Source organism: Pristis pectinata, chromosome 2 (assembly GCF_009764475.1).
Source record: "Pristis pectinata isolate sPriPec2 chromosome 2, sPriPec2.1.pri, whole genome shotgun sequence".
NCBI lineage: Eukaryota > Metazoa > Chordata > Chondrichthyes > Rhinopristiformes > Pristidae > Pristis > Pristis pectinata.
In genome coordinates this window covers 99,956,723-99,980,164 of record NC_067406.1, presented here as the reverse complement: position 1 = coordinate 99,980,164, position 23,442 = coordinate 99,956,723, and the positions used below count along the sequence as shown (strand labels likewise).

The 23,442-nt window shown below is 41.5% G+C and overlaps 1 protein-coding gene across 1 annotated transcript in view; it reads right to left on the bottom strand.

Moving 5' to 3' along the window:
• The window catches only part of klhl2 (kelch-like family member 2), a 99,606-nt gene that overhangs the window by 53,886 nt on the left and 22,278 nt on the right, over window positions 1–23,442 (bottom strand). The window contains 1 exon segment of the mRNA XM_052041286.1: window positions 13,302–13,423. Within this exon segment, the coding sequence (XP_051897246.1) occupies window positions 13,302–13,423 (122 nt within the window).

Sequence of the window (23,442 nt, the reverse complement as noted above, 5' to 3'; positions counted from 1 at the left end):
TGGGCCCAAACAACTTAGAAGGGTTTTTTGGGGGGTGGGGTGCGGGTGGGAGGGAAGGTTGTCTCATTGAAACCTACTGAATATTGAAAGGCCTGGATAGAGTGGATGTGGAGAGGATGCTTCCAGTAGTGGGAGACTCTAGCACCAGTGGGCACAGCCTCAGAATAGAAGGACGCCTCTTTGGTGAAAGAAATTCCTCCTCATCTCTGCTCTAGAGGGTGGTGAATCTGTGGAATTCATTGACATAGACAGACAGACAGCTGTGGAGGCCAAGTCATAGGGTATATTTAAAGCAGAGGTTGATAGGTCTTGATTAGTAAAGGTGTTCAAAAGGTTACAAGGCAGCAGGAAATGGGGTTGAGGGAAAAATAAAATCAGCCATGATCGAATGATAGAGCAAACCCCAATGGGCCAAATGGCCTACTTCTGCTCCTATGTCTTATGGTCTAGCAACACCCACTCAGCACTTTTATTTCTTTTTTTTTGGTACATGTCATGATCTGGTAGTGCTAGTTGGGCCAGCATTTATTGCACATACCAAATTGTCTTTGAAAAGATGGTGACAAGCTGCCATGTGTTTGTCTCTTAATTGCCCTCAGAAATAGAGTAGCAAACCACTCAGTGTAGCAATACCATTGCATTCAAAAAGCAAAAGAACAAATTGGATCACCTGTCAATGACCAAGCCACCAAATTTCAGACAAGCCAACGTTGCGCCCAGCCAAGTTAACGTTGCAAAGTCATCCTCAAAACCTATTGTGGTATAAATTGACAGCTATCCCACAAATTAGTACAGCAATAGCCCAATATAGTTCTGTTCTACAATTATACCCAACAGGTAATGTGTCAGTCTTCTCCATTATAATCTCTGGATAAGTCCTTTCCCACTAACAGAACAGACCCGCCAAAGATGTTCGCACAGGGGAGTAATCCTTACAGCCCTCAACTTATGGATCCAATGGACTGAACTTATGGATTCAAAGTTTGAATCCATAACTCTGACACCATGAAAGTCTCACGGCATCAGGTCAAACATGAGCAAGGAAGCTGCTCCCAATTATCACCTGTTGCTTCCCCACAGCTTAGGAATCAGTGCTCCACCAGAGTTGAGCAATATTTGGAAGCATCACTGAAAGCAGAATCTATTATGAATTGGAGACTTCAATGCCCTTCAGAGACTTGCTTGGTGAGACCACCACAGACCCAGCTGGCCAAGTCCTGAAGGATGAAACTGCCAGACTGGGTCTGCACTAGGTAGCGAGTAAACCACCACGACGGATAAACCTTCTTGACTTTGTCCGCATCAATCTCCCTATGACAGCATTGGCAGAGGAGACTACTGTGCAATCCATGTGGAGATAATCTGTTTTAACACTGGGTACACCCTCCATCATGTGATGAGGCAGTGCAACAGTACTAATTAGAATGGTATCAGACAGATCTGGCAGCTCAGAATTAGATGTCCATGAATCACTGTTGCTCATCAGAAGCAGAAATGTAAGCTTCTATGCAACCTTACATCTCTCATTTCACTATTACTAGCAAGCCAGGTGTTAACCATGCTTCAATGTGAAGCACAGAAAGTTATACCTAAAATTGACGAGTTGTCGGCCAAGTGAAGCTGCAATACAAGACTACATGCGAGCCTTTCTGCTGGACTTAATCTCCATGGAAGATTACGAATGGCGATGTGGAGGAAACATTCTGGGGACTTTGGTTTTCCTTCGGCCATCTCAAATCATGATTTTAAATTTTGATTTCCTAATAAACTGTGTGAAATCACCATAAGACAGAGCCAAGCAACAGATCAGTAAGTTCTGCAGTCCTACCATATCTAGTTATGAATGGCAGCAGACTATTAAAGTTAACAGGAAGAGCACTCCAATAGCCCCAGCTTCAACGATGGCAGGACCCAACACGAGTACTAAAGGCAAACCCGAAGCACTTACAATCACATTCAGCCAAGTGTTGGATAATGATTAATCTCAGGTTCCTCACCACAGAAAATAGAAACTAACAAAGTCAATTCATTCCAAGATATAAAGAAATGGTTGAGAGCACTGGATGCAGCAATGGCCATGGGACCATAAAACATACCACCTGTAATTCTGAAGACCAGCATCACTGAACTAGCTGAACCACAAACCAAGCTGACATCAACCCAACAATGTAGAAAATTGCCCAGGGATAATTCTGTTCACTCAAAAGTCCACTTTGACCAATTACCACCCAATCAGACTAAACTCAATCAGCAGCAAACTGATGGAAGGTACCATCGACAGCATTATCAAACACGAATCAAAGAGCTGAATTTGAGAGGTGATGCAAGAATAACTGCCCTCGACATCAAGGTAGCATTTGACCATTAAGGAGCCCTGATAGAATCAAGCGCATACAGTGATTCTGATCATATTTTGCACAATGGAAGATGGTTGTGATTCTTGGAGATCAATTCAGCAAGAGCTCTTCAAGGCAGTGTCACAGGCCCAACCATCTTCAGGAGCTTCACCATTGACCTGCCTTCCATCCATCATCAGAATCAGGTTTAATTGTCACTGACATGTCATGAAATTTGTTTTGCGGCAACAATACAGTGCAAGACATAAAAGTTACTATAAATGACAAATACATTTTAAAAATGCAAAACAGGAATAACAAGGCAGTGTTCATGGACCATTCAGAAATCTGATGGCAGAGGGCATGGAACTGTTCCTAAAACGATGAGTGTGGGTCTTCAGGCTCCTGCATCTCTTCCCGGATGGTAGTAATGAGAAGGCATGCCCCAGATGGTGAGGGTCCTTAAGGATGGATGCCACCTTCTTGAGGATGTCCTCAATGGTGGGGAGGGTTGTGCCCATGATGGAGCTGGCTGAGTCTACAATCCTCTGCAGCCTCTTTCAATCCTGCACATTGAAGCCTCCATAGCAGGCGGTGATGCAACCAGTCAACGTTCTCCAACATACATCTGAAGTAATTTGTAACAGTCTTTGGTGACATACTAAATCTCCTCAAACTCCTAATGAAGTAGTGCAACTGGCGTGCCTTCTTCATGATTGCATCAATGTGTTGGGCCCAGGACAGATCCTCAGAGATGTTGACACCCAGGAACTTGAAGCTGCTCACCTTTTCCACCGCTGACCTCTCAATGAGGGCTGGTGTGTGTTCTCCCAACTTCCCCTTCCTGAAGTTCACAATCAATTCCTTAGTCTTGCTGACAGAATGCAAGGTTGTTGTGATACCATTCAACCAGCCGATCTATCTCACTCCTGTACGTCTCCTCGTCACCATCTTAGATTCTGCCGACAACAGAGGTGTCATCAGCAAATTTATAGATGGTGTTTGAACTGTGCCTAGCCACACAGTCATGAGTGTAGAGAGAGTAGTGCAGTGGGCTAAGCATGCATCCTTGAGGTGTATCAGTGTTGATTGTCAGTGTGGAGATGTCATTACTGATCAGCACCGACTATGGTCTCCCAATAAGAAAGTCAAGGATCTATTTCCAGAGGGAGGTACAGAGACCCAGGCTTTGAATCTTGTTGATTAGTACTGAGATGATAGTGTTGAACACTAGACCACAGCCTGACGTACGCTTTGCTGTTGTCTGGGTGCTCCAAAGTAGAGTGAAGAGCCAGTGAGATTGTGTCTGCTGTAGGCCTGTTGTGGCAGTAGGGAAATCACAGCAAGCCCAGGTCCTTGCTCAGGCAGGAGTTAATTCTAGGCATGACCAAACTCTCAAAGCACTTCATCACAGTAGATGTGAATGCTACCTGGCGATAGTAGTTGAGGCAGCTCACCCTGCTCTTCTTGGGCACTGTTATGATTGCTGCCCTATTGAAGCAGGTGGGAACCTCCGACGGCAACAGTGAGAGGTTGAAGATGTCCTTGAACACTCCAGCCAGTCGGTTGGCACAGGTTTTCAGTACAGTCGGGGCCTGACGCCTTGCGAGAGTTCACCCTCTTGGAGGATGTTCTGACATCAGCCTCTGAGACAGAGATCACAGGGTCGCCAGATGCTGTGGGGATTTGCACAGGTGTAGGTGTTTTCTCATCAGGGTTGAGCTCATTGGGGAGTGAAGCATCACTGCCAGTTATGCTGTTAGGTTTCACATTACTTCACAGCCACAGCTGTCATGCATCCGACTGTATCTCTATCTTCACATGGAATTGCGTTTTTACTCTCACGATGGCCAGATAGGTCGTACCTGAACTTCTTGTAGGGTTCTGGATCGCCGGTCTTGAACGCCACAGATCTAGCCCTCAGCAGATTTCCAATTTCCTGGTTCACCCAGGGCTTCTGGTTTGGGAAGACTTGGTATGTTCTCGAAGGCACACACTCATCCACGCAGGTCTTGATGAAGTTGGTGGCAGCTGTGGCATATTCATTTAGATCTGATGAATCGCTGAATATGGTCCAGTCCACTGATTCAAAGCAGTAAATGCTCCTCCACCTCCTTTGACCATACCTTCGCAGTCCTCACCACTGGTGCTGAGGTCCTCACTCTCTGCCCATATGCCAGGAGTTAAAGTACAGCCAGGTGATCGGACTTGCCAAAGTGCAGGCATGGGACATCACTAAGTGTTCTTGATGGTGATGTAACAGTGATCGAGCATGTTGGCTCCTCTGGTTTTGCAGGTGATAGGTTGGTGGTAGTTTCTCAGAGACTTCAAGCTGGCCTGGTTGAAGCCCCCTCTGATTATTGGGAAGGCATCAGGGTGCACTGTCTCTTGACTTGATCACGGTGCTCAGCTCTTCCAGTGCCAGCTTGACATTTGCCAGGTGTAAAATGTACACCACTACCAGGATGACAGTGGAGAATTCCCTTGGCAGATAAAACAGGTGACACTTGACTGCAGGTCAGGGGAGCAGGATTGAGACAGAACCACCACATCTGTGCACCACAATGAGTTAATCATGAAGCAAACACTGCCGCCTCTACCTTCACCTGATGCCGCTGACCAGTCCCCCGCAGTGAATGGTGAAGCCCTCGGGCTAGAGCACGGTGTCCGGAGTGCTGGGCGGTGAGCCATGTCTCTGTACACAACAGTATCTGATGTCCCTCTGGTACTGCAATCTTGCTCCAAGGTCTTCAAATTTTATTTTCTAGAGACTGTACATTAGCCAGGATGATGGTAAGCAGGGGGTGCTTTGGACCCTGTGTTTCAGGTTTACCTGCAGCCATGTTTCCTGAGACAATGGAGACCTTCCCTGAGCTTCTAGCTGCTGCACTCACTCCTGGGTGGTCTGGAGCCCCCAGTCTGGCAGTTCTTAAGATCTTGAAACAACCTTGCTTACTGCAGCGTCTGTAGCTGCAAATTTCAGCTGTGCTAGTTATAAACTGGAGTGTTTGATAATTCCCTTGGGAGCTGCACACAAGAAGCCTCTTTCCAGAGGTATTTTATTTTGAAATCATAAAGTCAGAGGGAGCAATGTTCACTCATGACTAGTGTTCAATTCCATTCTCAACTCTTCAGCAAATGTAGAAGTTTATCACTTCATGTAGCAAGATCTGGACAACGTTCAGGCATAGAGAGATCAGCAGCATATAGAAGTGCCAGACAATGACCAATCTCCAACAACAGGTAGTTCAGCCACCTTTCCTCGACATTCAATGGCATTACCATCACCAAGTTCCTCACAACCAATATCCGGGAATCGCCACTGACCAGACATTCCATTGGATTAACCACACAAATACGGTGGCTGCAACAACAGGGCTGAGACTGGGTATCCTGCAGCAAGTGACTCACATCCTGACATCCCAAAGCCTTTCCACCATCAATAAAAGGCACAAGTCACAAGTGTGACGAAATACTCTACACTTGCATAGATGAGTGCAGCTCCAAAATTCAAGAAGCTTGATGCCATCCTGGATATACCAGTCCTCCTTGATTGGGACCTCTTCTACTACTGTAAACCTTCTTTCCCTCCATCACTGTTGTCGTGGCTGCTGTGTACAATATCTACAAAATGCACAACAGTTACTTGCCTAGATTATTCCTACAGCACCTCCAAGATTTGGAGCAGGTTCAACTAAGTTCAGGACTCAAAGGGGGAGCGGCTGAATGTCAGCATGATTTTACCCAAATCATTCAGATAATACAGAATGCAATAATAATGCAAAGTCAGTCTGGCTTGTGAACCATCACTGATAGGTTACAGCATTATTATACTGGTCTTGGTATATTTTAATAGTTAACTTGCTCACCTACAGACTCAAAATCTGTCCATCTCAACTGTCATGTACCAGCAACAAAACAAACACACCAAGTCAATGTATAAGTGTTAGAAACTATTTTATTAATAACTACTTATGATACTAAGAAAAATAAAAGTGTTAGAAGCAAAGATGTTAGATCTTAAACATTAACCCCAAAACCTAAACTCAAAGTGTGTGTGTGGCAAATTCCCAAACTCCACGTCCAGGAATAGTTCTCAAAGTTCAGTTCAGCAAGCCGTAAGGTGAAACGTGAGCAAAGGTTTCTACAAAGCCACCGTTGACTGAAGACAAAACAGAGAGAAAATAGAGAGTAATTACAAAATCCAAATGTTCCACTTTGGAACCTAAACGACACCTCAATCACTGATGATCTCCATTCTTGATGTGGTCATCCACACAAATACCGGTTTCCTTCTACAGGTTAACGACAAAGTGGACTCCACTGGATTATTCCAAAAATCCATATGTGGATTGTAGTAACAGACAGTTATTGTTTTTCATCCATTGATACAGAGACCAGCAGGCAGGTGTCTCTCTCCCTCTCTCCTCTAACTGACTGCTCCAAAAATATCATTACATCCTGATCTTCTGTTGACGTAAGCACGCCACACACACACACACCACTGTGCTATGTCTTAAAGGGACATTCCCCAGTAGTAACCCAATCTGTAACACAACCCTGAATATACTCCATAGTTCAGCCTCCACCACATCTGGAATGGAGAATTACAAAGATGCATGATCCCAAGGACACAGCCTCAAAATAAAGGGAGGTCCCTTTGGCTGAATAAATTCCTCCTCGTCTCCGCTTTCAAAGGGTGGTGAATCTGTGGAATTCGTAGCCACGGAGGGTAGCTGAGGCCAACTCACTGGGTGTATTTAAGGCAGAGATTGACAGGTTCTTGATTGGTAAAGGAGTTAAGGGTTACAGGGAGAAGGCAGGAGAATGGGGTTGAAAAACAAAAATCAGCCATGATTGAATGGCAGATCAGACTTTGATGGGCTGAATGGCCTAATTCTGCTCCTGTACTTTATGATGTCTCAAAGAGCAGGTTGAGTACAATTCACTCAGCCTTCATCTAAATCATTAGCATAGATTATAAATAGTTGAGACCCCAACACCAATCCCCATAGCAGCCCACGAGTTTCAGTTTGTCAGCTTGAAAAATCACCCATTTATCCCAATACTCAGTTAGCTAAACCTCTATTCATGCAGATATATAATGCCCAAAGCCACAAGCTCCACCCTTACTTGCACAGTAAATTTATACCTGGTTTCTTTTTGAAGCCTACTGGAAATCCAAACACACTATACTTACTCATTCTCTGTTATCCACCCTGCCTGTTTATATTCTCAAATATGTCTAATAAGTTTGTCCAAGACTATTTCCCTTTTATAAAACCATATTAACTCTGCCCAATTGCTTGTTTGTATTATGATTTTCTAGATACCCTGATACTCCATTGTTAAAAACAGATTCCAGCATTTTCCCCAATGTCAAATATCTGGCTTTCAGTTTCCCCATTTTCATTCAGTTCATTGGGACATTTCCAGAAACTAGGGGATTTGGAAGTTCAAAACCAATTTATTCACCATCTTTGCAGTCACTTCTTTTAGGAACATAGGATACATGACCCTGGAAACTTGTCAATCTTTAGTAGTTTTTTTTTTGGCTTATATCCCTACAAGTGATAATTATTGCTTTATGTTCCTTCTCCCACTTGCCACTAGATTTTTCACTTTCGAAATGCTTTTGAGTCTTCTACCATGAAAGCAGATACAACATACTTGTTCAAAATCTCTGCCATTTCTTTATCTCCATGACTAATTCCTCAGTCACATTGCCTAAGGGACCAATGCTTAACTTAGCCTCACTCTTCCCATCCATCATAAAGTCAAAAGGGGATGTTTACTAACAAATGCACAACATTCAGTTCCATTTGGAACTCAATGAATTAAGCAGCCCAAGCCTGAATGTTGCCTAGGTCTTGCTGTATGCCCTCCCTTCTAACTTGATGGTAGGGAGGCACTGATGAAGCAGCTGAAGATGGTAAGTGTAGAACACGGTCATGAGAGACTCCTGCAGGGACTGGGATGACCGACCAACAACCACAATCATCTTGCTTTGCTGAGATAGGATTCCAACAGCTGGGAATGTTTTTCCCTTAACATTAGTTTTACCTAGGCTCCTCCATGCCACACCTCCATGTCAGATATCAAACCATTCACTTACGTTGCCTCTGGAATTCATCTCCTTTATCCAAGTTTGGAACAAGGCCATAATGTGGGATGGAGCCAACACCCAAACTGGGCACTAGTAAGCAAGATTTTGGAGAGAAAGTGATGCTTACCTCCCTCAGTCATTCCATTGTCACTTTAGCATTTCTTTTTTGCACTACTCCAGATTGCACAACAATCTTTTCACCATTCGGCTGTTTTATACTTCTTGTATTTATTGTTGCCATGTATACTGTTTACTGTGTGAGCTTCATGCAAACAAGGAATTTCATTGCACCCTGGTGTACATGGCAACAAACTAATCCAATAACACTGTCAGTGATATCTTCCACCATTTGGTTGATGATTGAGAATAGACTCATTCTGTCACCCTGACTGGGCAATTAGCCTGATTGGATATTTTCTGCTTTTTTGTGAACAGGACACCCCTGGGCAATTTTCCACATAGTCAGATAGATGCCCATGTTGTAAATGCACTCCAACAGCACCAAGGCTTTGTTTCTACAGCTGAGAATGTTTTTGGCCTCACAGCCATTTTGCAACTTCCTTGAGCGAATCGTCCATTACAATTTTTTGAATGGCAAGTGGACAGGTGCTGCACCTTCAGCCCCCTGCAGCTCTTCCAATTCAGCTCATCAGTGACAACAGTTAGTGGCACCAATCACAATTACCCCAAATTTCTTGTTCCTGCTTATTACTCAGGTGGTCAGAATGGACAAGAGAAAATTACTCAGTGTCATCCACTCTTCCAACTGGATGATTCCAATGGGCACAAATTATCAGGAAATAAGACTGATGGTGGCAATGATCTTCCAAAACAGACCCATGTTCCATCTGAGAAGCACTGCTACTTTTGACCAACTAGTTAACTCTCATTTTCACTCTGACAGTGAGCAATGCTAGAGTCATAGAACAATACAGCACAGATACAGACCCTTCAACCCATCCAGTCCATACCAACTATGGTGCCCACCCAGTCAGTCCCAATCTCCTGCATTCAGTCCATTCCCTCTAAGTTCCACCCTCCATGCACCCATCCAAGTACTTCTTAAATGATACCTTTGTACCTGCCTCAACCACTTCCTCTGGCAGCTCGTTCCATATACTCACCACCCTCTGCGTGAAAATGGTGACCCTCAAGTCCCTTTCAAGTCTTTCCCCTCTCTTCCTAAATCTACACCCCCTAGTTTTGGACTTCCCTACTCTGGGAAAAAGACTACTACCATTCACCTTATCTATGCTTCTCAATTTTAAACATTTCTATAAGGTCACCCATCATTCTCCCAAACCCTCCCAGCAACTCAGGCATTCTAATCCTGGCAACATTCTTGCAAGTCATTTCTGCACTCCCTCCAGTTTAACCGCATCTTTCCTATAACAGGGTGACCAAAACTGTACACAGTACTCCAAATGCGGCCTCACCAACGACTTATACAACTGCAACAATGTCCCAATTCCTATACTCAATGCCCGGACTGATGAAGGCCTGCGTGCTAAATGCCTTTTTCACCACCTTGTCTACCTGTGACTCCACTGTCAATGAACTATGCACTTGTACTCCTAGGTCCCTCTGCTCCATTACACTCTCTAGTACTCTACCATTCACAGTACAAGTCCTATGCTGGCTTGACTTTCCAAAATGCATCACCTCACACTTATCTGTATTGAAATCCATTTGCCATTTCTTGGCCCACTTCCCTAACAGATCAAGATCCCTCCATAATCTACGATAACCTTCTGCACTATCAATACCTCCTCATGTCACAAGCTTACTGATCAAGCCTTGTGCATTTGCATCCAAATGATTCATACAAATAACAAGGGTCCCAAAACCAACCCCTGCGGCACACCATTATTTACCAGCCTCCATTCTGAGAAACAACCTTCAACCACCACCATCTGCTTCCTACCTCCGAGCCAATTTTGAATCCACCCAACTAGCTCTCCCTAGATTCTATGGGACCCAACCTTCCAGATCAGTAGTAACACTGATTAGGTCTCGCTTTCCAGATCAGGTTAGTAATACAAACATGAAACAAGTATTTGTTGGATAAAAGCCTGCATTCCAGTTTAAAATTCTTATGTAATGAAGTTTCAAAGCTGCACAACATAAATCTCAATGTTAATAAAGATAAGTTAGACTGGAATTTTGACTATTCACCAAGATCCACCACTATCCTAAAGATAATAGAGACTGCCATATAGTATCCAAACTACTGTAATATTAAAAGCTTCTCTAACCCTTCCCTCAGTTCAGTACTTTCTAACACACATTTCCATTGCAGGACCAACCAGTTTACCAGAGTTAATAAGCTGTTTGATCAGTTACAACTTCATCCAGCTGAAAAATGAGCTGCACACCCACCCCCTCCCCATTTTCATCTCTACAGCAAAGGGAGTATTTCCCATCATTCTCTTTAATCTACAACAACAGGTATACAAGCTGGAACCACAAGAGGCACACTGGAAGGGGAGCTAGAAAAGTGAGAAAGGCAACAATATCATGACAACTGCAACCCCATGGGTTTGTGCAATCCACAGAAATTGAAGTTTCAAACCTTCTTTATCCCCCATGAATCATGAATTCAAATGTTGCTTTATAACAATGGTTAAAAAAGACAATCACAAACCACAATACCGACCAAAACAACTGCCTGAAATTTGAAGGGAATTGGATGAACAGTCAGGGTTGGGGTGCATGAATCACAGAATATGATAGTTGGGTAAGAAGATGGCTCAGCCATGATCTTATTATATGGCTCAGCAGGATCAAGGGACATAGCAATTTAGTAGTCACATTTCTACTTACGTTCTACTTCTTGCATTCTGTTCGCAAGAATTGCAGGGAAATGGAAAAAGATCAGGGAAGAGGCTGCTGAGGCTTTATAAAAAGACGTTGGTCAGACCACATTTGGAATATTGAAAGCAATTTTGAGCCCCTAAGGAAAGATGTGTTGGTCCTGGAGAGGGTCCAGAGGAGGTTCACAAGAATGATCCCAGTAATGAAAGTCTTAATGTACGAGTGGTGTTTGATGGCTCCGGGCCTGTACTCGATGGAGTTCATAAGGATGGGTGGGGGTTATTGAAACCTACCTAATACTGAAATGGTGGAGTTTAGAGTGGAGAGGATATTTCCATTAGTAGGAGAGTCTAGGATCAGAGGGCACAGCCTCAGAATAAAGGGACACCCCTTTAGAACCAAGGTGAGGAGGGATTTCTTCAGCCAGAGGGTGGTAAATCTGTGGAATTCGTTGCCACAGAGGGCTATGGAGGCCAAGTCATTGGGTGTACTTAAGGCAGAGACTGGGCAATTCTTGATTGGTAAGGAGGTTAAGGGTTACGGGGAGAAGCCAGGAGAATGGAGTTGAGAGAAAAAAAAACAGCCATGATTGAATGGTGGAGCAGACTCGATGGGTTGAAAGTCCTAATTCTGCTCCTACACCTTATGGTCTTATGGATGGTAAAATGCGTTGCTTTCTGAAACATTCATCAACATTTCTGTGTTGTGCTATTCTATGATGTTTTACTGCTTATCCATCAGTCTTAAACCTCTCAGCTGGTTGAGCAACACATTAACCACAAAGAGCTAATTAGGAATCTGGATCTAGCCAATTACATTAGTAAATAAGAAGAATATGAAAAACCACCACTGAGCATGCAATGTTCACAAGGTGTATATTATATACAAGTGTTTATTGCGATTTTTTTTTCCTTGTTGGTAAATTGGCTAAGAGAAGCAGCAATGCGAGTTATTTCTTGATCTATATAACTGCTTTACTACCTGGGTGATTGAATGGTAATATTTTTTGTTAACTACTTTACGTATATAACACTAGTGGGAACATGTGCATACTATATGTATGAAAGGTGATTTCTACTAAAATGTCCATGTGGTTAAAACAATCTTACTCAAGCATCACCTGGGGCTGGTCAGCAATTCCGATTCAACATCACTGTTCTAGAAATTGACTCCTTAACCAAACTGCTGGTTAAGCTGCCTCACAGTGGTCTGCATTTGACCACCAGGGGAGAATCACAGCTGAATAGTCCACAAACAACACTGAAACACCCTTTGTCATGGTAAATAGGTCTCTGACATGCAATCAACTGCACTCAGACATGCTGTCCAATTGCTGCCCCAACAGAAATCAGCTAATTTAGCACAAACCTGGGATTTGGACACATTTAGTACTAAACCACTAATGAAGCAGAATATCTCCACTTTAGCACAATTAGTGATTTTGGAGACAATACCCAAGCTAAAACTTAATCTAGATTTCATTACTTGTTCAAGTTTTGTCATATAGCTGTATGTACATACCCAAATTAATATACACCTATAATTGCAAACACAGATATGCCTAAAAATATTTAAGATTTTGGATTAGTTGTCAACTAACTAGAATTTCTGAAAGTTGTTTCAGAAATACAAGAGGGCATAGATTTAAGGTGAGAGGGGAAAAGTTTAAAAGGAGATTGGCAAGCCAAGTTTTTTTTAAAGTTATAAACACAGAGTGGTAGGTACCTGGAATAGCTGCCAGGGGAGGTGATGGAAACAGATATGACAGCAACACTTAAGAGGCATTTAGACAAGCACATGAACTGGCAGGGAATGGAGGGATATAGCCCAAGTGCAGGCAGATGGGATTAGTTTAAATTGGCATCATAGTCAGCACAGATATTGGGGCCAAAGGGCCTGTTCCTGTGCCATACTGTTCCATGCAATTACAAAGGCCTTACTATCATTAAACAACAATCATTTCAGAAGCCTTTGAAGATGCAAATCTACCGTTCTTGCGGTTACTGTTAGTTTGCTTTCAAAACAGCACAATCTATTGAAAGTACCTGAACATTCTCTTCTGTAACCTGAATTTCAGCTGTGTAAACATAGTCAATAAGGATGTTCAATGTCCATTTGTCCACTTCCTTAATGCGAACTCTCTTTGCTTTGCTCTCACTCATTTCACCTGAAAAATAAAAACGTATCAAAATTTGTTCAGCTTTCCATCTCATCACCTTTGTTTACATTGCATATTTGTAGATCACACTTTAATGAAATTTGTCTTTATTAAAAGCATTTTACTTCCTCAGGACATGGGGCATTCAGAATAGATTAACTAGAAAAATACATCTTTTCCAGGTATCCTCCTCATTTGCCTGCAGTTATATTTACCTCCTTCCTCAACAAGAGGATTGCAATTACAGCACTTGTATCTATTCTGCTGAAAATAATTTGTTTATATTTCCCTCTTCTGTAAAATTCCAAGCTTTGGGGGGGGGGGGGGGGGGGGCACGGGTGGAGGGAAAAATAGGATGATGGGATGAAGATGTGGGAGTATGATGCTACATTGATGTTTTACAATATTTATTCAGCAAGGTGTTGCAACATTCAGATAGAGAAATTTCTGGTTTGTGCTGAGTTAATTGATCTTTTGGTTCCTCAACTAAATTAGCACGGTTAAGAAAAAAATGTATCTAAATCTCTGACTGCTGATTGCTGTACAGCAATTCTGGGAAAAGTAAATAAATCATATTGACTTTAACCTGCGGCTGAGAAGCTGTCCACTCTGCATTCTTCATGGAGGATGAGATAAATGTTCACGTTCTTCATGATGTTTGTGTGAGGATAATTTATCAACCATACAAGCTAATTTGAAAATAATTTTCACATTCTCTCCTGTCATTATATTGGAAAAGATGCATTTATCTCATCCTCCATTCCTTAGCTCACAAGATCATTGGGTACATATCATGTCACACACTCCATACACAATCACTAGGCAAAAGTGATTTTTGTCTTTGTTTTTAAATTACTTATTTTGGAAATATAACAACATTCCAAAAGCACAAATATCACAGCATGTTAAACCTCTCACCAATGTGCAGAAACATGACAAACCAAGGTTATTTCCAGTGGCCATTTTTTATACATTATACACTAAGAAATACAGCTTAACCTCAGAAAATAAAGTTTTTCTGTAACTTAAAAACTTGTGTTGCTGTTATGGCAATGGTAGGTATCTTTTAAAAGTAGTAGGCAATATTTAAAATGCTCAGCTAGCTGGCACAAACTCACCATTCAAGATTTTCACAACGACTGCAAAAATGGCCAAAATCTCAAAAATAACTTGGTGCCTAATAATGCAAACCACAAATGAGTTACAGGTATCACTGTTAAATTTACATTAAAAAAAGCTATACTATTTGGTGTAGCAAGAGAATATTCAGATCTGATTATCAGTTGCTAAAATGCAGATGAATCCTTGCTCTTTCCTGATCCAAGTATGTACTTTAATGCACATCCTTCCTTTACCATCAGCAAACCACATTGTAACCAACTAACCTTCCTACACTGGAACTAATTACAAATGGTTGGTTTTTGTGACTACACATCCATTATAAAGTTTTGATGTTTCTAATCACCCAAGTAGCATAGATTTAAGAGTTCCACAAAATACCAATTTTACAGGATGTGAAATTTAGGATTTTGGTGAGTGCATAACTTTAAGAGTAGATCTGATAAGATTTAACCAAGTTTTGCATTTAGCATTTAACTCAACCAACGTTAACTATAGCTTTATCCAGTGTTAGTAAAGAAGCGGCCTGCTAGTAGGAATTGCACAGCTAAGAAAGGGGCTAGCTAAAATTGGTAAATACTGTCAGTGTTTGACTCAGGTCTTTGGAATCTTTACCAGGATAAATTCAGGCGACTTTTGTTAACACAAAGTTACAAAAGTTACATGGAGTATTGCTTTAACAGAATAGGCAACTTGGGATTTTAACTTGGAAAGTTCCCTGCCCGTTCATGCATCTGTCCAAATGCCTCTTAAACATCACTATTGTATCTGCTTCCACTACACCCCACCCCTGGCAGTGCGTTCTAGGCATCTACCAAACTCTTTTTAAAACAAAACTTGCCTTGCACATTTTTGAACATTCCCCTCTCTCCTTAAAGCTATGCCCTCTTTTATTTGACATTTTCACCGTGGGGGGGAAAAAAAAGACTGATTATCTACCCTATCTATACCTCTCATAATTTTATAACTTCTATCAGGTTGCCCTTCACCTCCAACACTCCAGAGCAAACAAAGTTTGTCCAACTTCTCTTTATAGCCACTCTCTCTAATTCTGGCATCATCCTAGTGAACCTCTTCTGCACCCTCTCCAAAGCCTCCACATCCTTCCTGTAATGCAGCTCCCAGAACTGCACACAATACTCCAAATGCCACCTAACCAAAGTTTTAAACAGCTGCAACATAACTTACCAACTTTTATACTCGGCACCCTAACCGATAAAGGCAAGCATGTCATAAGCCATCTTTACCATCCTATTTACTTGTGTGGCTACTTTAAGGGAGTTATGGGTTTGCACCCTCTGTACACCAACGCTCCCAAGGGTCCTGCCATTTACTGTATACTTTACCCTTACATTTGACCTTCCAAAATGCAACCCTGCACACTTGTCTAGATTAAACTCCATCTGCCATTTCTCTGCCCATATCTCCAACTGATCTATATCCTGCTGTATCCTTTGACAACCTTCTTCACTATCCACAACTCCACCAATTTGCGTCATCTGCTAGCTTACTAAATCAGCTAATTTGAACACACACCAGTGGTCACAGATCTCCACTCAGAGAAACACTCCTCCACCACTATCCTGTCTCCTATGGCCAAACCAGTTTTGAATCCAATCTACCAAGTCACCAAAATGTAGAGAAGCAAAATGGAGATGCTGGAAATCTGAAATACAAACATAAAATGCAAATTATTTTTAGCTCAGGCAGCATCTGTGGAAAGAAAAACAGAGTTAATGTTTTAGGTTAATGCCCTTTCATCACAAGATAAATTTTGTAATCAAGATAGTTTTAAAATGCAGAACGGAAGCCAACAATCATTTTTCATTCCTGTACTAATCTCATCCTTTATTACATTGAGGATGCTGATCATGCCCTTACATCGTATGGAATAGAATTCCACCTCTATCTACCTGCTTTTCCTGATCGCCTATTCTTCTGAAATGTCAAATACCACTAAATACCAAGTTCCCAGTTATATAGTTTTTAACCATTTCTATAATGGTTATGGAATTATACCCACTTATTTCCATTTGTGCCATCATCTCATGAATGTTGAGGGCATTCAAAACAAAAACCCTGTAATTTTATCTTTTTACCATCAGCTACACTCTCACGTTTGTGTACACCATCCCTTCCTGTTAGGTTCTGGTTATTGCTACCCTGAACCATCATCTGGTCCTTTATAAATATGCCCTCATCTGAAACTCCTTCCACATTATTTAAAGCAGTTTCCACAACACTAATTATCCCATTCACCATAAACCTCAAGGACACCAGGATTCAGGTGAAGCTCATCCCAACATAATAGCTCCCTACTGATACCAGTGTTCCATGAATTGAAATCCACTTAATTCTCTGATCTTACAACAGTGCAAGTAGACAAGTTTGATACCTAATTTAAGCAAACAAATGGAAACTGAAGGCTGCTACTTGGCCCCTCAAGCCCATTCCCTCATTCAACAAGATCAGGGTGATCTTCTACCTCAAGGCCATTTTCTTGCCCCATATTCCTTGATTCATATTCTGGTTATTGGAGAAATCAAGGAGATCTCTCAGTCATAGATTGCATTCAAAACTGAGATTAAGCCTTCTCACCCCCTTCAGGGTGGAGAATTACAAAGGACACCAACTTCTGAAGAAATTTCTCCTCACTTTAGTCCTAAATGACGTACACCTCATTTTGAAAACTACTCCCTAGCCTAGGAGATGGCTGGGGAAACATCTGCCCTGTATATACCCTGTCCAGGTATCTCAGTCTTGTATGCTTCAATGAGATCACCTTTTATTCTTTTAAACTCTGAAGAATAAAAGGCCTAGCCTAATCAATCTCTCTTGGAATTACAAACCTACCATCCCAGGAACTAGTCTGGAGAATCTTCACTACTCTTTCTATAGGAAGTATATTCTCTTTTAGAGAGAAAAACTCTGCACAAAACTCTAGGTGTGGTCTCACCAGACTCTGTATTAAGACATTTTTACTTGTACTGAAATTCTCAAACAATGAATTCTCAAAACAACTTCCTGTTTCCTACACCTTCATGTTAGCTTTCAGCGACTAGTGCATAATGGCACCCAGGTTCCTCTGGACAACAGCATTTCCAAAATTATAAAAAATACTCAGCATTTCTGTTTTTTTTCTTCTGAGGTGAAAACCATTTTTCAGATTGTACTTATGTATTGCCCATTTACTCAGCCTGTCTACAAAGCCTCTTTGCATCCTGATCACTACTCACACTCCCAAGTTACTTTTGCTTCATTAAAACTGAAAATGTAACATTTTGTCCCTACAGGAAATCTTTGATATAGATTGTAAATAGGTGGGGTTCAAGCACTGATCCACTGATACCCCACAACATGCCAACTTGAGAAGGAGCCATTTATTCCTATTATTTATTTTCTATGCATTAACCAATTGTCAATCAACACTAGTACATTTCCCCAATTCTGTGTGTTCAAACTTTGTTCAATAACCACCTGAGTGGAACCTTATTGAAAACCTTCCAAAAATCCAAATACATCACAACTACTAGTTTCCTTTTCACCAATTTTACTAACTATACCCTCAAAGAACACCAATAAATTAGTCAAAAGTCAAATCCATATTGCCTCTTCTCAATCATTGTTTTCCAAGTGAATTAGTGTTACATCCTTCATTATAAATTCTAGTACTCCACCCCGCCCCCCCCCCCCCCCCCACAAACTACTGATGTCAGGATAACAGTAACAATTCCACATTTTCTATCTCCCTCCTTCCTTACATGGAGGGGTCACATTTGCTACCTTAAAATCTACATGAACTATTCAAAGATTTCTACAGGTTCTGGAAAATTTTAACCAGAACATCTACTCTCTGAAGCCATCAGTTTCCAGCTTTATTAACTACAATTGTTGTATTTCTTTAATAACAATATTTCCTCATTTGCAGTGGACTATTGGTTCTCCAATATCTGGGATGTTTTGTGTTTTCTTCTGTGAAGATAGACACAAAATACTTATTTAATTCCTCTGCCTTGGTAAAGCAGCCAACATAATCAAAGACCCCACCCACCCCAGACATTCTTTCATCTCCCCCCTTTCATCGGGCAGAGGTACAAAAGCCTGAAAACACATACCACCTTATTCTCAATTGTAAATTCTCCTATCCATGTCCGCAAGAAACCCACATTTGGCCACACTAATCGTCAGTGGGGGGAAGAGAAGAGGGGGAGTGGCGGTGGGGAGACCTGCTGGTCTCTGTATCGATGGACGAAAAACTGTGTCTGTCACTACAATCCACGTATGGATTTTTAACTTGTAATGGGAAATAGGTATTTGTGTGGACGGCCACGTCTCGAGTGCCTTTCGGGGTGGCAGGTACTTTAGAACAAAGCAGTGGAGTAGTCACTGAGGTGTCGTATCGGTTCCATCGTGGAACATTTGGATTTTGTAATCTCTCTATATTCTCTCTACATTTTGTCTTCAGTCAACGGTGATTTTGGAAAAGCTTTGCTCACGTTTCACCTTATGGCTTGCTGAACTGAACTTTGAGAACTATTCCTAGACTTGGAGTTTGGGAATTTGCCACACACACACTACGAGTTTAGTTTTGGGGTTAATGTTTAAAATCTAACATTTTTACTTTTATTTTTCTTAGTATCACAAGTAGTTATTAATAAAATAGTTTTAACACTTATACATGACCTGGTGTGATTCTTTTGTTGCTGGTTTGTAACACTAGTCATTGCCTGCCCACTACCATACGCTTTTAATGTAGTTTTCAAATCTGCCTCAGCTAACCTGCCCCTCATACCTTCATAATTTCCTTCGTTTAAGCTGAAAACCCCAGTTCTGTGTTCAAGTACATCACTTTCAAATTTAATGCAAGATCCTATCATGTTATGATTACTCTATACAATATTATTAACTAACACTCTTATTGCACAATCCCAAAATAACCTGTCATCTCAGGGACTTCTCATCTCATTCATCTGAATATGAATGTGGTGAGAAATGCATCTCATTCATATTCAGTTCTGTCTTTGACCCGAAATGTTAACTTTTTCTCTCTCCACAGACGCTGCCTGACCTGGTGCACATTTCTACCATTTTCTACTTTTATTTGGGACAAAAATGCTCCCCATTTATATTTTAAAGAAACAGTTGAACTAACAAGTACACTGATACCCCACTTAGTGCTACCCCAAAGAGCACAGATTCATTGCAGTACTCTTGGTTCTGTAGCCCAAATACTCACAGGTACATACCCCTGAAAAAAATCCAACTGGGCTATGTGCCGATGTGCCTTAAAACATGGTGTGATTCTCTACCCTGCACGGAATTGACTGTTGACCTTGTTACCATAGAGAAATCTCTGGGCTGGGAAGGGATGTGCAATTTGGGGGGGGGGTTGCAACAGCAACTTCCATCACATCCAATAGGAGGTGATGAGAGAGATTGTCGGGTCTGGGCAGTTCATCAACACACGGAGCAACGGCTACACCCAGTGTAGCAATGAGATCCCCATGTCAATGCCGAATAGATGCACTGTCCGCCTGAGCCTGCTCAACACCAGCCCTCACAGGCAGCCTCTACAACTCACTCCACACTGAGCCATAGGATGATGAAATCACCATTTCATTGTTGCAGGAATGCCTGCAGAGGGTAAGAGCAGAGCAGCACTAAATGAGGTACCAGTATACTTGTGGGTTCAACTGTTTCTTTAAAATATAAACAGAGCCTTTTTGTCCCAAATAAAGGACAGAAAATGGTGGAAATAGCAGTAAATTGGTTCATTATTGTCACATGTCCCAACATACAGTGAAAAACTTTCTTTACATGCCACCCATACAGATCATTTCATTACAATAGTGCATTGAGGTAGTACAAGGGAAAACAGAGTGCAGAATAAAAAGTGTTTATTCTGCACTCTGTTATTGTTTTCCCTTGTAGAGTTACAGAGAATGTACAATGCAGGCAGACACAAGATGCAAGGCCATAACGAGGTAGATTATGAGGTCAAGGGTGCATCTTATCGTACTAGGAGACCATTCAATAGTCTCATAACTGCGGGATAGACAATGTCCTTGAGCCTGATGGTACAAATTTTCAGGCTTTTGTATCTTCTGCCCAATGGAAGGGGGGAGATGAAATAATGTCTGGGCTGGGTGGAGTCTTTGATCATGTTGGCTGCTTTACCAAGGCAGTGAGAAGTATAGACAGTCCATGGAGGAGAGGCTGGTTTCTGTGATGTGCTGAGCTGTGCCCACAATTCTCTGCAGTTTCTTGCGGATCACAGTTGCCATACCAAGCTGTGATGCATCCGGATGGGATGTTTCTCATGGTGTATCGATAAAAACTGGTGAGGGTCAAAGGGGACATGCCAAACTTCATTAGCCTCCTGAGGAAGCAGGAGGGCTGGTGACACAACTCTCTATATACAATGCTATAATGACCCACTTTTAGTGCTGATTCAACGTGCTCTGGTTCCCAGAGCAAGTATCGAGTATTCTGGGGGGTACCACTCTCATACCAGAAGCAGCAACCCAAGAATTTAGGAAATGAAATAACAAAAATCACAGAACATCACAGAAAGGAAGGAAAACAATTGGCCACTGAGCATTGCAGTTTCTTTCTACCATAAAACACTCATTCTGAATTACAATCCAGTGCAAGAAGTGCAAGCAAAACTTATACTATAAAACTACATTAATGAGACAAAAATTATAAAATTAATAGCCAGATGGAAGATTTAATTCATTGTAACAGATATAGCAAGGCAAGTGGGGTTGTTGGGGCTGAAACATGTGGGAGCTGATGGAGATTACTGTGGTCCACACCCAGCCAGATGGGCAGTAGCATCTGAAGCAGTAGGTACTTTTGCTTGGGATTGGACACTAATGAATCAGGGAGGAAGAAAGATACCCAGAAACTTTGTTCCAAAAGGCAGTCATGCCTATTAAGTATTATAACGGTCAGTGGAAAGAGGGCGAGAGGTCGATGTGGGGATCCATAAAGTAGAATTGAAGGCATCTCGGCCCTTACACTTGCTCAATAGTTACAAGATTATCATAGCATCTATGGACAGGAAGAGAGACTATGGGGAGGATAAGCAAACTAACTACTGCATCATACTGACATTAATTACCAGTTCTAGCTAGCCATCTACAAACATACAAGTACAGCTGCAAATAGAATCAGAGGCAAAGAAAAATAGTAACAAGGGAATTATTACAGGCCCTTTCTAAATGCACACAACATTCATTCATGAATTGATGGCACAAATAAAAATAAGTGTATCTGATAATCATCATTGAGCTGGTTACAAGGGGACCAGAGCTGGGAACTCAATTGCAGGGAGCTTGACATTTAGGAAGGATTTGCAGTAAAGAAAGATAGGTGGGGTTAACTCTATTACTAAAGGATGAAAGCAATAGTAAAAAGTGATCTAGTTGGAGGTAAATAGCAAGGGAAGAAAGTCCCTGATGGGAGAAGTCTACAGACCCCTAACCATTGTACACTGCTCAACAATGTAACAACTGGAGGGAAAAAAAGTTTGTAAACCAGGAAAGTATGAGTGAAAGAGCGAACAGACTTTCAGAGTAAACTAACAAGAAATATAAAATAGCTTTACAAATATACAAAAGACTGACCGGTAAATAAATAAATGGCAGAGGGTTTGAACAAATATTTTGTAATTTCCCCTCTCAGAAGGCATGGAGTTTGCATGTTCTCCCAGGGGCACAAGTTTATGCAGTGCTCACATTGCAAAGGTGTGCTAATAGGTCATCCACTATGGTAAATAATCTCTTAGTGCAGATAAATTAAAAAAATCAACGAGAAGTTGAGGGGCATGCAAGAGAGTGCTAGAGGCAAACAAGGAGTAGGAATGGCATTCATGAAAGCTCTATTGGGAGCAGCACAGACATGGGCCAAATGGTCTCCTTCTGGGTTGTAATAAATAAGTCAAACGACAGGAAACTATAAGCCAGTTACCTTGATATTTATTAATGGGTAATGCTTGAATTCATTAATAAGGACATTTAGAAAATCGTAATACATGCTTCCACAAAAGAGATATTCAAGAGTGTAACAGGCAGGATGGACAGAGAACCAATAAATGCAGTGCATATGGATTTCCACAAGTTATTTGATAATCTGCCACAAAAGGTTATTGCAAAGGCAAGAGTTTATGGCATATGCAGTAATATACAAGCAAGGGTAGAGGAATGTTTTTGGTTAGTTAGCTGATCTGATCAGGATAAAAAGGTCATTTTTCAGGTTGGCAAGATGTAATAAGTAGGGTGCCACAGGAATTTGGGCTGGACTCAACTATTTACCATCTATATTATTAATTTTGATGAAAATCTTGTAACGTGTCTTCAACCCAAACATTAACTCTATTTCTCATTCCACAGATGCTGCCTGACCAGCTGAAATGTTTCTAAAATTTCTATTTTTACTTCAGACATCCAACACCTGTGATTATTTTTAATTTTCATTAGACTGAGAATGTTGCAGCCAAATTTATTGAAGACACAGAAGTAGACAGGGAAGTAAAATGCGAGCAGGATGCAAAGGAACATACATGGGTTAAGTGAGTGGACAAAAATTGGTAAACAGTGGGGGAATGTTAGGTCATCCACTTTAGTGGAAGAGCAAAGCAACATGTTCTTAAAGAGAGGGAGATTACAGAATGCTGCTGTAGAGGGATCCAGGTGTTCCCTTACCTGAAACTGTTAACATAGGGGTATTGGAATTAGGAAGACCAGAAATGGAGATTATAAAGAGACTTAACAACAAGAGATCTACATTTAAAACAAAACATCCACTTAATCAACAAGGAAAAAACTTAAAGAGAATCACAAATCTTTGAAATTTTCTACCCAAGAGCTGTAGAGGCTTATATCATTGAATATATTCAAGGCTGA